At 34.8% G+C, this 15,791-nt stretch overlaps 2 protein-coding genes across 3 annotated transcripts; both read left to right on the top strand.

Moving 5' to 3' along the window:
* LOC109848220 lies at window positions 6,231–14,819 on the top strand. Of its 2 annotated transcripts, none has more exons than XM_020417620.1 (5): window positions 6,231–6,477; window positions 6,908–6,968; window positions 7,878–8,438; window positions 13,618–13,658; window positions 13,740–14,819. In XM_020417620.1, exons 3-5 carry the CDS (start codon window positions 8,123–8,125, stop codon window positions 14,649–14,651), a joined length of 1,269 nt encoding a protein of 422 aa, XP_020273209.1. In that variant the 5' UTR covers window positions 6,231–6,477; window positions 6,908–6,968; window positions 7,878–8,122; the 3' UTR covers window positions 14,652–14,819. The 2 variants fall into 2 exon arrangements, with proteins under 2 accessions (XP_020273209.1, XP_020273210.1); XM_020417621.1 differs by having other exon boundaries at window positions 6,232–6,326.
* LOC109846805 lies at window positions 14,958–15,786 on the top strand (the record flags this gene model as incomplete). The annotated part of the gene is made up of 1 exon (XM_020416051.1): window positions 14,958–15,786. A coding segment is annotated over exon 1 (783 nt), but the record flags the coding sequence as incomplete, so codon positions are not given.

Consider the following 15,791-nt stretch of genomic DNA (forward strand, 5'->3'; position numbering starts at 1 on the left):
AAAATTTAAATTTTGAGTGTTTGATTATAATTTTTGAAACTTTAAGGGTGTTTTCTATAAATTATAAATTATGTAGGGGATATTTATAATTTTTATATTTTTAATGTACCGTTAGCTTGGAAATTATCAGTATTTTTATAAATTTTATAATTTTAAGGGTTTTATTTTGTAATTTATAAAAAGTTTAGAGTATTTATTGTAAATTCTATAAATTTTTTGTGGTTGTTTGTGTTATTTGTAGGTTTTTATTGTGTTTATAGGTTTAATATCTTCAAGGTGTTTTTTTTTATAATTTTGTAATTTTTAGGGGTGTTTTTGTAATTTTAAAACTTACAAGATACTTTCTTCAAAGTAAAAAATCTTTCAGTTTCTGGCTAGCATATGTTTTTCATATTTATTACTGAATTAAAATAAGTAAATTTTATAATTTTAAGGTATTTTAATAAAATTACTTATAATCAGGGTATTATAAGTCTCGTTTATTTTTCTTTGAAAACAGGTTTTGTGTGATTTTTTTCATCTCAAATAGGTATATTTCAGGTCAAATCAGGTACACAATTCATATCAATTGAATTATGTTATTCCAGGTTTCGTATGATATTTTTAAGGCAAACAGATATTTATAATGAATTCTCTAATTTATTATTTATTCATGTTACATTCTCACTTTTATTTTATTAAAATTACTTCACATAACGATTACAAATAAATTTGTTTTTAGTAGGGGTAATCTTATCATGGTGACCATATACATTTTTCCCTACGCACTTCAAAACTAACCAAACACAAGAAAAATAGAAAATGTCAAATCAACAAAAGTTTTCCCTTTGTTTCCATACAAACCAAACACAAGAAAAGTCCATAGATTGGTTTCACACCTTATTTTATGTGCGAACCAAACCAAGACAATCTATTTCTAGGAGAGGTTTGAAAAACTCAAAACTTGAGTTTTTTTTACATGAAATTGCATTTTCCTATACTAGGAAACGAACCAAACAGCCTCTAATATAAGATATATGAGATAGCAGTAATAAATAGAAGTAATAGATAATGATAACTATAAATTGTGTGGGGGCGGGGGCGGGGGTTGAACATTGTCAGCAGTGAAAAATTATCTAAATTGAACTTTTTCTCTGGAGTATGTTTAAATATTTGCTATTTAAGGGCTGTTTGGTTCGCTTTTAATCCCCGTGGAAAACCTTTTAACCCCTCCATGTGGGTTTTTTCCCTTCCACATTGGTTATTTATTTTTGCTATTTTTCTTTCCTAGCTTTGTTTCACTAGGGCTAAAGAGAGAAACGAAGGAGGAAATCGCCGCCACCTAGGTTTTTTTTCTCTCCCTCAATTCCTTCCCCAACCAAGTGAAATCGACGGAAACCCTGGCTAAGTCATATTTTGATCTTCCTCGTTGTTTTCTTTGGTGAGCTACTATTACCTCATTGCTCTCCTCTCGCCATAAACTCCCATGACCTTCTTTGTGACTGTATTCGAAGAAATTGGGGGAGATGCGTCTGATCTTGTGCCGACGCTATTCAGATCTGATCTTTGTCGACGTTGTTGCTTCATAAATCAAGGTAAATATTTTTTTTAATTTTTAGATTATTAGTTTAATTTAGATCAATTTTCTGAGAAATTGAGGAAGGGGTATCTGATCTTTGCCGACGCTATTCAGATCTGAGCTTTGTATTTGATTAATTTTTTGAGATTTTAGAGTAATAAATTTTTTTTAGCAGATTTAAACTTTTGCGTTGTTTAATAGTATGAAGACATTTTGTAGTTTTATAATGTATATATAATCTCTACCTACGTTTTTATACCTACTTAAAATTTATGACTTATCCTTTTTGACTGAATTAAACTATATATGTAACTTCATCAAATTATTAACTCTAAAAATTGAGGAAATTTATGAGCATAAATAAATAGTAAATAAAAACTATATGGTATCACTAGATGTATGGTATATCCAAATATTAGATGATATGAATATTAAATATCTATATCTAGTAGGATATAGAAACATATATTGTTGGAATAATTAAGAATTTTTTTTTAACTTTTTGTTGGATACTACTGATTTATGTATATAGTAGATAACGTTTCTAGCTCATCAAATTAAGTTATATTATGTTCTATGCAATAGAGATTGTTCCTATATGACTTCTTGAAGTATTTTTCATGCAATTAATTGCCTGTTTTTAGTGAATTTGTTATTGCAATAAAGAAGTATATTTAGCAGATTTTGAGAAAAAATAGTTTTTGCTAATTGTCAATTTTGTGCAAACTGTTTGTAGCTCTTATACTTAATGACTCACCGTTAAAGAAAACTGAGAACTGAGTCTCACGTTCTCAGTTTCTTTGCTTGAGAGATTTATTAAATTAATGGGTAATTATGCAATTGGGTTGCTTTAGGTGGTACAATCATTCATTTTACCTTTAAATCTTTAAGATAGTATTTCATTTTATTTTGATGCGTAAGCGTTAGATTCTGAGTACTTTAATCTTCCTAGGTTTAACTTTTTTTGGGATCTTGTGTGATGGATCTAGAATTTTGATAGCCATATTAGTGACTTTTTTATTATTAGTTTTGCTATCAAAGATGAAATATTGGTAGATGGTGATTGAATTCTTAGAAAGAAAGGAGGATGTTGAATTCATGAAGGATTTGGATCTGTAGTATTTTTGGATCTCGATAGCTTGTTTAGAATTCTACTTAGTTTATCATTAATTTTTATAAATTGAAATTCATTCAGGTTTTGTCATTAATTTTTGGGTCATGATGTGAATGTTGTAGAATACTAACTTTTACATTGAAATTGTGACTGCAGAAACTTTATAAGTCACCATACGAACATGACAATTGATAAAATTATTTGAGCGGCAAGTAACCTACAATGTACACGCATTGTATTGGATGACTATTCCTGTGGGTTATTAAGGTATTCGGTTGTCATGCCCCGAGTTTAATTTGGTATCTTTTTTACTTTTAGGCTATGATGATTGTCAATTTCTAAGATTAGCAACCTGTAATATCTATTGATATTGTACTAGATGGCTAACAATGATGATATTGACCAAATTCTAAATCCTAAGAAGTAACCAGTAGCCAACAGCTAATTACTTGATGTTTGTTGGTTGGTGTTGTTGGTTGGTTGGTTGGTTCGTGTTGTTGGTTGTCTTGTTGGTGGGTGTTGTTGGTTGGTTGGTTGATGTTGTTGTTGGATGGCTGGTGGGTGTTTCTCGTGGCTGGTGGGTGTTGTTGGATGGATCAGGAATATTGGTTGGTGTTTGTTGTTGGATGGCTGTTTGTGAGCCTGGTTGTTTTCAGGTTTGTGAGCCTAGCTGTTTGGTTGGTGTTGTTGGATGTTCAGTCACTTGGTGTTGTTGGATGGTTGTTTGTGAGCCTGGTTGTTTTTAGGTTTGTGAGCCTGGCTGTTTGTGGATGCTTTTTTGTTCAAGTTCTATTTGTGCTATGTTTTGTGGATGTTGTTTTGTTCAGGTTTGTTCTCAGCCAAGTTTGTGCACAGCAGCCTCCTTATCATCAAGTTTTATTCATGTTTGTGCAAAATAGTCCATATGAGGATGTTTTGTGTTCATGTTTGTGCACACCAGATTTCCTGATGCTTGGGTTTGTGTTATGTTTGTGTTCAGTCACTTGAAGTTCTATTTGTGTTTAGGTTTTTCGCACTGTTTGTGCTCAGTTTTATGTTCATGGATTTGTTGTTTTTGATACTATTTGTGGGTGTTCAATTGAGGCTATGATGATTATCAATTTTTCAGGGATTAGCAAACTGCAATATCTGTTGATATTGCACTAGATGGCTAACAATGATGATATTGAACAAGTTCTGAGCCCACAACCATAATTTGCATATACATGTGTCTGATTTATTTGACATGATGTCAAGACATATTTTCAATTGATTTTTGCACATAAAGTTCATCAACATGCTCTGATTTATTTGACATGATGTCAAGACATATTTTCAATTGATTTTTGCACATAAAGTTCATCAACATGCATAAATTATCAGAAGACATATTTTCAATTGATTTTTGCACATAAAGTTCATCAACATGCATAAATTATCAGGTTTGATGCCTTGTTAGTTCTAATTTATGTTTCGTTAGTTCTAATTTGTACCATGTTAGTTCTAATTTGTATCATGTTAGTTCTAATTTGTACCATGTCAGTTCTAATTTGTACCATATTAGTTCTAATTTATGTTATGTTAGTTCTAATTTATGTTATGTTAGTTCTAATTTGTACCATGTTAGTTCTAATTTGTACCATGTTAGTCATAATTTATGTCATGTTAGTTCTAATTTATGCTATGTTAGTTCTAATTTGTACCATGTTAGTTCTAATTTATACCATGTTAGTTTTAATTTTTGTCATGTTAGTTCTAATTTGTTCTAATTTGTACCATATTGGTTCTAATTTATGCCATGTTAATTCTAATTTGTATCATGTTAGTTCTAATTTGTGCCACGTTAGTTCTAATTTGTACCATGTTAGTTCTAATTTATGTCATGTTAGTTCTAATTTATATCATGTTAGTCCTAATTTGTACCATGTTAGTTCTAATTTATGTCATGTTAGTCCTAATTTATGCTATAATAGTTCTAATTTATGTCATGTTAGTCTTAATTTATATCATGTTAGTTCTAATTTATGCCATGTTATTTTTAATTTGTACCATGCTAGTTCTAATTTATGTCATGTTAGTTTTAATTTGTACCATGTTAGTTCTAATTTATACCATGTTAGTTCTAATTTGTACAATGTTAATTTTAATTTGTACAATGTTAGTTCTAAAATGTTAGTTCTAATTTATGTCATATTAGTTCTAATTTTTACTATGTTAGTTCTAATTTGTATAATGTTAGTGCTAATTTATGTCATATTAGTCCTAATTTATGTCATGTTAGTTCTAATTTGTATCATGTTAGTTTTAATTTGTACCATATTAGTTCTAATTTGTATCATGTTAGTCCTAATTTATGAAATGTTAGTCCTAATTCATGCCATGTTAGTTCTAATTTGTATCATGTTAGTTCTAATTTATGTCATATTAGTTCTAACCATATTAGTTCTAATTTGTACCATGCTAGTTCTAATTTGTACCATGCTAGTTCTAATTTATGAAATGTTAGTTCTAATTTGTACCATATTAGTTCTAATTTATATCATGTTAGTTCTAATTTGTACTATGTCCATGTGTAGTTAATCTTACCATGATGACCATAAACACTTTTTCATATCCACTTCAAAATCAACCAAACACAAGAAAAGTGAAAAATGTCAAATCACAAAAGTTTTCCTTTTTTTCATGCAAACCAAACATAAGAAAAATAAATATATTGTTTTCCCACCATATTTTACATGCGAACCAAAGCAAAACAATCTGATTTTTACAAAAAGTTTAGAAAACTCAAAACTTAAGTTTCTTTACATAAATTACATTTCCGGATTTCCCTATATATATATATAGGAAGCGAACCAAACAACCCCTTATAATCACGAGAACTAGTGAGTAACAACTAAAGCATAGAATTATTCATATAGATACGATCAGTAATTGTAGCATTATCAGTGGGCATCACCTACGTAATTAAATCGTACGTCAGCCTACATAAATGTAATTAGGCTTAGAAATTGTACTCTTTACGTCTTTTCCAAACAATTTTTTTTATTTTAATCACAGATAAACATTCAATTATTAAGCTCGGGCATCAAATAATTATGAGGTCCATCCAAAGAGGCCCATCCATTACCTAGATGTACGTAAATTACCTAATGTGCCCATTCCCAACTCTCCACGCAACTCTCACGGCCTCACCTCCTCGGATATGAGTACTCTTTAATTAGACGGTGATTAGAGACTTTTCCAATTACCTTAATTCTTGTTTTTTACTTTAATATCAAAAGATAAGATGATACCACGATTATTACTATTGTCTTGAAAATCACTATTATGTTGAAAATCACTATTACAAAAAACAAAATCACATTATTAAAAACCCTACATGATATAATCTTGATTCTTAAAAATTGGGTTGAATTGTAGAGATTCGAATTATTAGATACTCTTCAATTACTGCCTAATTGGGACGGAACCGAATCCCACCTCCATTAACCCACTTCTCCCTCACGCACGCAGCACGTGACCCTCTCCCTTGCCCGATGCCAAGGATAGCAACCAGAATCTAAAGGGGACCTCTGAGCTTGCCATAATTTTATGTACCTTTTCTATTTCTAGAGAGATAAGCATCAATAATCATCGCCATTATTTTGGGTCGTCTCTTTCAATCATACTTATTAGGTTCTTCTATTCTCTATTATCCTTTACCCCTTTTCTCTCCTCTTATCATTAAAAAGCCAAGCCCTTTCTGATTTTTATTATTCTTCAATTATTATTACCTTTTCTCCCCCCAAATTGCGCACTGTTGCTTTAATCCCTACAATTTCAGCAGGTAGATTGTTTATTTAATTGTTTTGTTTGCTTTTTATTTGTTGTTTTGGATGGGTTTCATGTGATTCTTGCGATTTTTGCGTTGGAGAGCTGGATTGCCGATTTGGGTCCTCAAAAAATGCAAACTTTTTTCATGGATTTTTTATTTTGGAATTAATTTACTAGGTTTTTGTTTCGTGGGTATGATTTCAGGTACATGTTCCCTTTTATTTTTAAGCGAATGATCTCATTTAATATTCAATTTGCACTGGTTGAAGGATTATTATGATATAAAGATATGTATTGATATGGGCAGCAATTTACAACCTGTCTTGATAGTTATCCTATTATTTATGGTTGGTAGAGTGGATTCATGCAATAATTCTTCCAACCAATGAGTATTTGATGGTTTAATTTTGGGTCTATTTAACAAAATATTTTCTCTATTTCAGGGCTTTAATTCGAGCTGTTTTTGTATCAAGTCCTCGAAGGCATCAATCCGGCTACATACTGGTAATTGTTCAAATTATGTATGTATATGTTATTACATTACCTTCAGAAAAGTACAAATGTTACCTTTGCGATAACGGGGAACTTCATCTGGTTGGAAGTACATTTTGTTCTCTTTGTTTTGGCTTGAAATAGACATGATATTGCCGTGGTAATTATGTTGATGCGAGTTATGGAATTTGTTCTGACATGTGCTTTGACGTCAAGTGAATATGGGAAGAATCTTTAGTTGGCATAGGATGCTGATTCACATTATTTTGCTGGTCTAGGCAGCAGAACTTATAGTTAAGCATTTTTCATTATGCATTATTATAAACACTTTGGTAGGCCTCTCTTTATGCATAATTAGTTATATTTCTCTATTCTATTCCATATCAAAGCAAGTATTCTTTATGGCAACATTTAAGCTTGTTAATTGTCATCTTGTGCTAATCATATTCACTTGATAACTAATTCATATGTATACCAGCATACATGAGAATTATTTTTTTTGTTCTTAAACCATCATTAGGATCAAGTTTTATCTGGCTCTGGCTCTTGTTTCGTCACTGATAATTTAGTGTTAACCAGAAAGTTAACTCTATGGAGTATGTGACCAGATTCCTTTTCTTGTTTTTTAAATTTTTTTAATGGAACTTTGAAACCTCACAATATGATATATACTATATAGTTGGTGTATCCACAAAGAGTATAGTTCCTCTGGGAGCGAGGGAGGTGCTGCTTGGGGTTAGGATTGCAGACGTACAATTCAATGCTATTGTTCTCTGTTCTTTCAATTGTTATTATGCATGTAATTAATCTTGCCAAACTATAGTGACATTGCAATACATCTATGTAATATGTATATTTGTGGTTTTAAGTTGAGGTGTCTCCATCTCTTCGTAACTCTTGGAGTTCTGAATTCTGCTACAGGTAATCTTGTCGAACCTCCAACCTTCAGCGCTACTTCTGTTGTTTGATCTGATGCATCCTGATAAATTATGAAGTGAAGGCTAGTACTTGATCATCAACAAGGAAGATAGTATCTTAAATAAAACATAATTGTGTCCATCCAATTTGCAAGTTAGTGTATAAAAATAGCTAAGACGGGTGCTCTTTGTTGTGTGGCCGCTGGGCCACATGGAACAAAATCCAATTCAGTCAGCAGGGACCATTCAATGGATCGTATTGAACCCCACTGGAGAATAAATTCAAGCTTCTCTCCTCCACTGCCAAGGAGATGGGACTGCCAGTTTCATCCTGATGGCTTATCTCGTGTAACTAATGGGCCTGTCATCTATGAGTCTTCAGCATCATCACAAAGCAGAGGAAGTAGAAACATGGTCAGCAGCGAGCCACTCCCAAGTCATTATCATTCTGTCTCTGATGGTGCACTCTCTTATTATGGTAGCCCATCTGACAATCACCAAGCACCTCGTTGGACCCCACCTGTACAAAGATATGATCTTGGCGAGTTTTCCACACCTTCAGGAGGTATGTTTGATTATAAACTTTCTATATATGGTCATGAATGCTGAAAAATTGTTAATTGCTTGACTTTTGCAAAAATGCCTGATGTTATATTATTATGTCATATACATCTATCTATAATTCTTGTAGTCAACAAAGAATAGTTAGTTTGCATTCTTTTGCTTATCTCTTGGTTGCTTCTAGTTCTTATGTTGTATGTAACATGGTTGAACACAAGCTTATCCAACTGCTGGTACTGGATATTACAATGGAAGTTAGGTAGAGGGCTTTCACAAGGTTTAGAAAAGACAGAAAAGATTATAGGTATTATTAAAGGATACGCCAATTTCATCTTCTAGACTCTTAGTAACAACTTTAAAATGGCAAGATCTGAACATAAAACATCAAGGTATCATATTTGACCGAAGAAGGGGGAAAGGTTAAACAATTCTGTGTTTATGTTTAGATATGTGAGTTGATTTTTCATTTTTCTGATTGCTTGAAATTTGAAACATTTGTGGTGAATTTGAAGAGACTTGAGTCACTTGAAGCTTTGTTCATTTTCAGAAAGAGGCAAAAAAATGAATGACATGTGAAGGAATAGGCAAAGAAACCTGTTTGCTCCTGTCCTCTTCTATCATGTATTAGCTGTAATCATCTCCATGTTGCAAATTAGCATTATTGTTGACTAGGTTGATTCTTTGCCTGTTCATGTTGGGCACAACAATTTGTTGACACTCCTTGGACTTTATGACACTTCTGATATTGGAAGACACATATCGTCGCTAATTCTACAGATTCTAAGATTCTTGTTTAAAATGTGATGAGAGCTAAACGATATTTCTAATGTACAGTGTACTAAATCATTGTCTTTTTTAGTTGTCACTTTTATTATTTTGATGCTTATTTTTTATGTTATAAATGACTAAAAAACTATATATGAAGGTTTTGTATGTCTAAACATATTGTTATTTCTTATCTGTTACTCAGTATCTTGGTCGCGGGCATCCTAGTGCTTCAAGATTTTCACATTATATGTATTCTATTTTTCCATATCTCCATATCCATGACTGTGCAACCTAGCAAATTCTGTTTACTTAATTGCCTGGAATTTCTTATCACTCATTTTTGTTTATACTTTGATCATATCATGACTGCATTTGGAGCACAAAGGGTGCATATTTATATCAGAACTAAGCCGTTCCCTTTACCTTTCTGCTTATTTTACATGGCATAAGTTTAAGAGTTATTTGGAGCCGTGCATCCTATGCTTTAGAGAGTTGATAGTTATTATCACTCATCTATGCTATCAGGAGACTGATCTCCAGTACTACATCGTGTAAGCTACTTAACATTCCTCGTATTTTTCTTAGAAGATGAACTCCCTGACTACTTGATATCGTCAAACTATGATATTCAGAGTTGTCACATACCCTCTCTGGGTCTATCTGCAAAATGTTTTATCCTCAGGAGGTCAATCCACAACTGAAAATAATCGGCATATCGATACGGATATATCCGCAGATACGCATATTTTTTTGGCACCCCTAATAGAGAGCATATCGTTGGAAAGGGTCTTTCCAATCTCGAAGCCCTGAATTCCCCTATTAAATATATTATCAGAAAGGACATAGGTTTAATCCTTCTTTGTTTGACTAAGTAGTTGAAGTATACTTTGGAGAAGGATGTCGCATTTTGCTTATCTTATTATTTATTTAAGACTGGCATGGTAACCAAAGTGGTCATGATTCTTTTGTTTTAGAAGGATTTACATGTATTGAAATAATAAGGATATGCCTGAACATGTTTGTGGTACCCACAATGTGAAGAAGTGTGATGATTTGATGAGACATCCAATTGCTTTTTGTTGGCACTCAACAAGGTAGTCCAATTATTGAACTCACTTAAGACATTAATTGATTGCATTAGATTTCTCACGCATCAAGGGATAGCACTCTTTATTTTCCTCTCCAAACCCAATCTTAAATGACGCCTTAAAGCTCCTCTTGATAAAAGGGTGCCACTGATATCAAACACCTACACCATCTTTAGGTTAAAGTCTATTAATCAAAACCAAGTCAAAAATTGCTTTATGCTTGGAAAGCTTCTCATTTCCGATATGAGATCTGTGTTTGGGTTGCATAACTATAAGATATAAACTCAATCAAATCACTTTCAACATACTCTTCTAGTTATCTTAAATGTGTGGTTATCTATGACCAGTTGTATCACATAGTGATCTCCAAGCTCGTCAATGCACTCGATTCACTCGATAATCTGCATTCCTTCATCTACCTTGTCTTGATCTTTATTGGACTTGATGAAACTCATGTATTTATTGTAATGCGAGCACTAATGCACCCCTTCTATGCTTCATCCTTGTTACCGAGAATGTTGCACCTATGTTTGATTTAGTATTTGCTTAGTCCCTTTAGGCTGCGTTTGCTTTGAAAGAAAGTGAAATAAAAGAAAATAAGAGGAAAAGGAAAAGAAAAGGGAAAAGGAAAAGAAAAGGAAAAAGAAAAACAGAAGGAAAGAAAATTATTTTCGATGTATGGTTAGGAAGAAAATTCTAAAAGAAAATTTGAAGGAAAATAATAAAGATTAATTTCTTTGGTTGGCAGTTCAATAAAATGAGATTGAAATTGCAGTTAACTTATATTAATGATAATCATGTTATTAAAACTCTATCAAAATTGAGAGAACTAATAGCAATTTAAATGATTTTGGGGACTAATTTAAAAAATAGCTTCAGAATTGACTATTGAGGGACCTGACAGCAACTTCGATGATCCGAGGGACTAATTTCAAAATATGAAAGATTTCAGGACTAATCTGAAAAAAAACCAAAAAAATTGTGTGCCTAATAAATCTGCTTTCGAACTGGGGAGTCCATTTATACAGCCAATTTCAGTTTTTAGTCGGGCCCATATGAATCACATATGCCCTTCCAGAGTCACGTATGCCTGTGAACCGAGCTTGAGGGATTGCTCGTCAGGGAGCCCAAATTTTTTTCCGTTCATTTCCTCTACCTCCTTGTGAAGAAGATTACTGGGAAAATTTTAGATACTTTTCCTCGTTAGATTCCTCAATATCATTTTCTTTTTGCCCTTTGGGTTTCTTCCAAACCAAACAATAGAAATTAACTTTCTCACACATTTTCTTTTCTTTTCTCTCATTTTCACTCAAACCACACACCCTTACTCTGTCATATGCATGTCAGCCTAACTAGATTCGCAGAAGGAACTAATTACTGCATAATTGAACATATACCATACAGCGGGGGGGATTAAGCTACTCTTGCCACTTCTAATAGAGATGAGGGTTGCAACGTTCATATTGGAGATGAGAAAGGAGAATTCTTTGTAGGGTTGATAGACTGTGATAGAGAGACTTCACATCCACTTCGTGGGAAGGGAGAAAGCGATATGGTGGGGAAAGAGGGAGGGAGGAGTCTGCTCTTTCTCTTTACATTTCATGTTCGAGAGAGGCAGGATCCATAATTTCTCGATACTTCTGTCTTTGAGTTTCATTTTTCAAGCTCATGTGGGTTCATAATTATTAAATAGAAATTACTTGGAGATATGGCCGAAAAGGAAATTTCTTAAGAGGAAGTAATGCAGGCAGTTTGGATTGAAATTAACTAAAAGTGGCGAACACTAATCTAAAATTGAAACCTACCCAACCGAACACGGTCAATTTTTGGGATCCAACCAAATAGCTCTCTCCCCTAGCCTAGGCATCCAAAGTAATCTGTGGGTTTTGAAAATCCAACATGACTTTAGAGTTTTACGATATGTGTCAGGTTAGCATTGAGCAAATACCAAAATTCATATTGTATCAGATGTGGACTAACAAATATCAATATTTGATACTAGTTAGATATCAATGTCAGAAATGAATTGAATCTAATAGTGAGATTTTCACATTTATATTTCTCTGAATCTTTGAATCTGAACCCGAATTTGAATGTTTGACTGCAAAATCTTGATTATTTGGACTTTATGTGTCTCAAGGTCATTATAGAATTTGATTAAAAATATATGAGTACCAAATAAAACATTGTGTATGTAATAAGTCACTAATAATATAAAATATAAGAGATTAGACATTCAACAACTATTTGATAAGCAAACAAATTGAATATGATTTTCAATTAGTATTTGGGTTTTCTTAGATGTCGTCTCTTGAATTTGAACAAATAGTTGGATGAATAGCTATTGAACTATTTTATGATTACCTGACCAACTTCCACCATATACGTATATACATAGTTTGAAGTATTTTCACAGAAAAAGATTTACAATCTCAAAGGACCAGTCCACTTTAGTCTCATGTTAGTCTCATGCGACTAGGTAAATTGCTGAAAAGAGAGCCTGATTACTCTCCTTATATACTGAATTGGATCCTTGAATCCATGGCATTCTGCTTTGTTTAGATGGCCTTGTGACAGCATTGGATCTGGATACGTGACAACTCCTTGAACCGGGGGTTGTTTACCATCATCTGATGTCAGGTTGTTGTATTCACTGTCAATTCACTGTGAGGTTTTTAAATTTTGTGCAAATACCCAATTAGATTTTTCATGATTCTGATGTTGCTGCTGAGCCTCAAGGTTCATGGAGAAGGCTGAAAAGACCCACATTTTTAGTTAGCTCCTCAAAATTATGAACATTAAGGCATCAACCAAAACTTATGCAGATTACTTAAATTCACACCAAGACAAGTATGTTAGCACCCACTTGGAGTCACAAGCCGGGATGCCATAAATGTTCCCCATCAGTTAGCTGGTAGGAATCTGTGTCAGCGCAGGTACAGTTTAAGCTTTAGCTCTTCGAAGGCACCATATGCAACTAATTTGGGTGAGATGTCAGAGAAGTTAACTTGTTGATGGGGCTTGCATCCATCTTCGTGTCTATGTAAAACTTTGAACATGGAATTGCATTCATCTTCAAGTTCATATAAATTTTTTGACATGATTCTAGTTAATTATGTATATAGCTGACTGGAATATTAACTTTTTTCTTTATTTTATTCTCCAATATACTTATAGATATTGGGACCATACACAGAATTGCACCAAGTTGGAAAATTGAAATTAGCTTGCATTGGCTTTACCATTTATCTTAGAAATGCTTGATGATTTTTGTCATAATTCAAACTACATATTCTCAACTAATCTAGTATTTTTCTCTTTCACTAGGAGCAAGGCCTGAGGCTTCTGTATTTTCTCGGAGAAACGAGGTAATGAATCTTGTTGGTTTCATTGTTTTCAATGTACATCGATTTTCTTTATACTGAGGTTATCTTGTTTTGGGATTGTAGCGACGATTTACAAGCAGGGTTCCCTCAGTATCTAGCAGTCTTAGCTCTCCATCTCCATTCTCAGAGTCCAGCCAATGGGCATCGACAAGCAAGCCAATCTTCATCCCACCATCCCACTTCTCTGGCCGCCGCTCTTTCATGTCAAAGCCAGTTTATCCCCTTGTCTACCCTAATCCAGTCTCAGATGCAGAAATTTACAGAAGCACTACGACACCGAGATACACTTTCAGTCCTGACCTAAAGTTTCATAAATCCCTTACACAACTTCAAAGGATGGAGGCCTCTCCAGACCCCAACACGAGCTCGTCAAGGAGAGAAGGGTTCAGATGGAGCAACGCGAGCAGCTATGACTTTGGTTTTGATGGAGACACCGTTGACATCACAGAGCATATCGGTTTGGAAACCCTGAGCTCTCCATGTACTGATAGTTCAATGCATCAGAGATGTGGATTATGTGAGAAGCCTTTGTGGCATAAATCTCCATGGAGTGCACGTAGAATCGTTAGAAGCAATGATATGCCAGTGACCGGGGTTCTTGCCTGTGGTCATGTATTTCATGCCGAGTGCTTGGAGGAGACCACGCCCAAGAGCCAAATCAACGAGCCGCCTTGTCCGGTTTGTCAGAAAACTGTCGGTGGGGGTGACAGGTCTATTTCGTTTTCTGAGCCTTTGCAGGTCACATTGAGGTCCGTTAGAGCAGGGAGTAGCAGCAATGCAAATGTTGATCTCAGTCAGTCTCTACCTATGCCAAGGAGAGGAGGATCGATGGTAAAGAATCAGTTCAAGAAGCGATTTTTCAAAGGGAAGAAAATGGGTAAAGATATTTTTGCTTCATCATCATCCTCGTCGATGATTCGAGACAACAACCAGGGACGTCAGTGGCGGCTGAGGTTTGGTCAGTCATCAAAATAGCCGACCGTCGTCTTTTTTGGTGTATGCCCATGTACAGTGGTTTCTCTAGATTCTGAAATTTTAAGTTTATTCCATAGACTACAGCAGATTGTTTGTTGTATCTTCTTCTGGTTACTTTCAGATATCACATGGAATCAGCAGGGTTAGGTAACCAACTGCTTATTTTTATGTCTTTTAACTCAGAATGGTACTTTCTTGATTGGCCACAGTTTGAACTGGGATCTGTGTCACTGTCTTTTACTTGATCCAAGAGAGGGAAGACCTGTGAAATCTTTGTGTTTGTCTCCTGTGACTGCTATAATATCCTCTACCAGCTCACCTCTCAGCATTCACTTCATTCACGTTTTACGTTATGGTTTCCATTCCTTTTAACTCTCTTGAACAGACTCCCATCTCTTCCCACCTCTCCCTTTATTTTCTTCCCATGAGAGATCTCTCTCTGTTCTTCCTGAAGAATTCCTTTGCCTCCAAAATGAGGAGAGCCATTCGAAGCTCCTGTAACGGTAACAAATCCGATGCAGATGTTTCCTGCATCGCCGCTCAATCTCTCTCTGGTTCTTACATGGAGGAGGCGAGCAATGTCAAAGGGAGTCCGAAAACACTTGAGGAGATGTTACTGCAGTTGGACTTGGAGGAGGCAGCGGCGAGAAGAGCTAAGCTTGAGGGCTACGGTGAGATCAACCGAAGGATGTCTTGCGTGAACAACTCGGATATCTTGAGATCAGCAAGGAACGCTCTGAATCAGTACCCTCGGTTTTCCTTGGATGGCAAGGACGCAATGTATAGATCCTCCTTTCGCAACTTTGGCGAAGGATGCAGGAAACCTATGAATGGTGGGAAGAAAGGGTATGAGATGGATGTGGAGAGGAGTCTTCGAATGCCCCCGACGGTGGCGGGAGAGTGCGTGGTTTGGTGCAAGCCCGGCGTCGTGGCGAAGCTGATGGGTTTGGATGCGGTTCCGGTCCCTGTGCCAGTGCCAGGGAGAAATCGGCATAGGAGGAGACTGAACCAGAACCCTGATGTAATAGCCAGGAGTAGGAATTTGAGGAGACTGGGGAGGTATGAGATGGAGAAGGATAGGGTTGCAAGGAACTTGAGCGGATGCAGGGAGAGGCTGAGGAGGGAGAACTCGGCCTCGAC

This window comes from Asparagus officinalis, chromosome 7, assembly GCF_001876935.1.
Source record: "Asparagus officinalis chromosome 7, Aspof.V1, whole genome shotgun sequence".
NCBI classification, from domain to species: Eukaryota; Viridiplantae; Streptophyta; class Magnoliopsida; order Asparagales; family Asparagaceae; genus Asparagus; species Asparagus officinalis.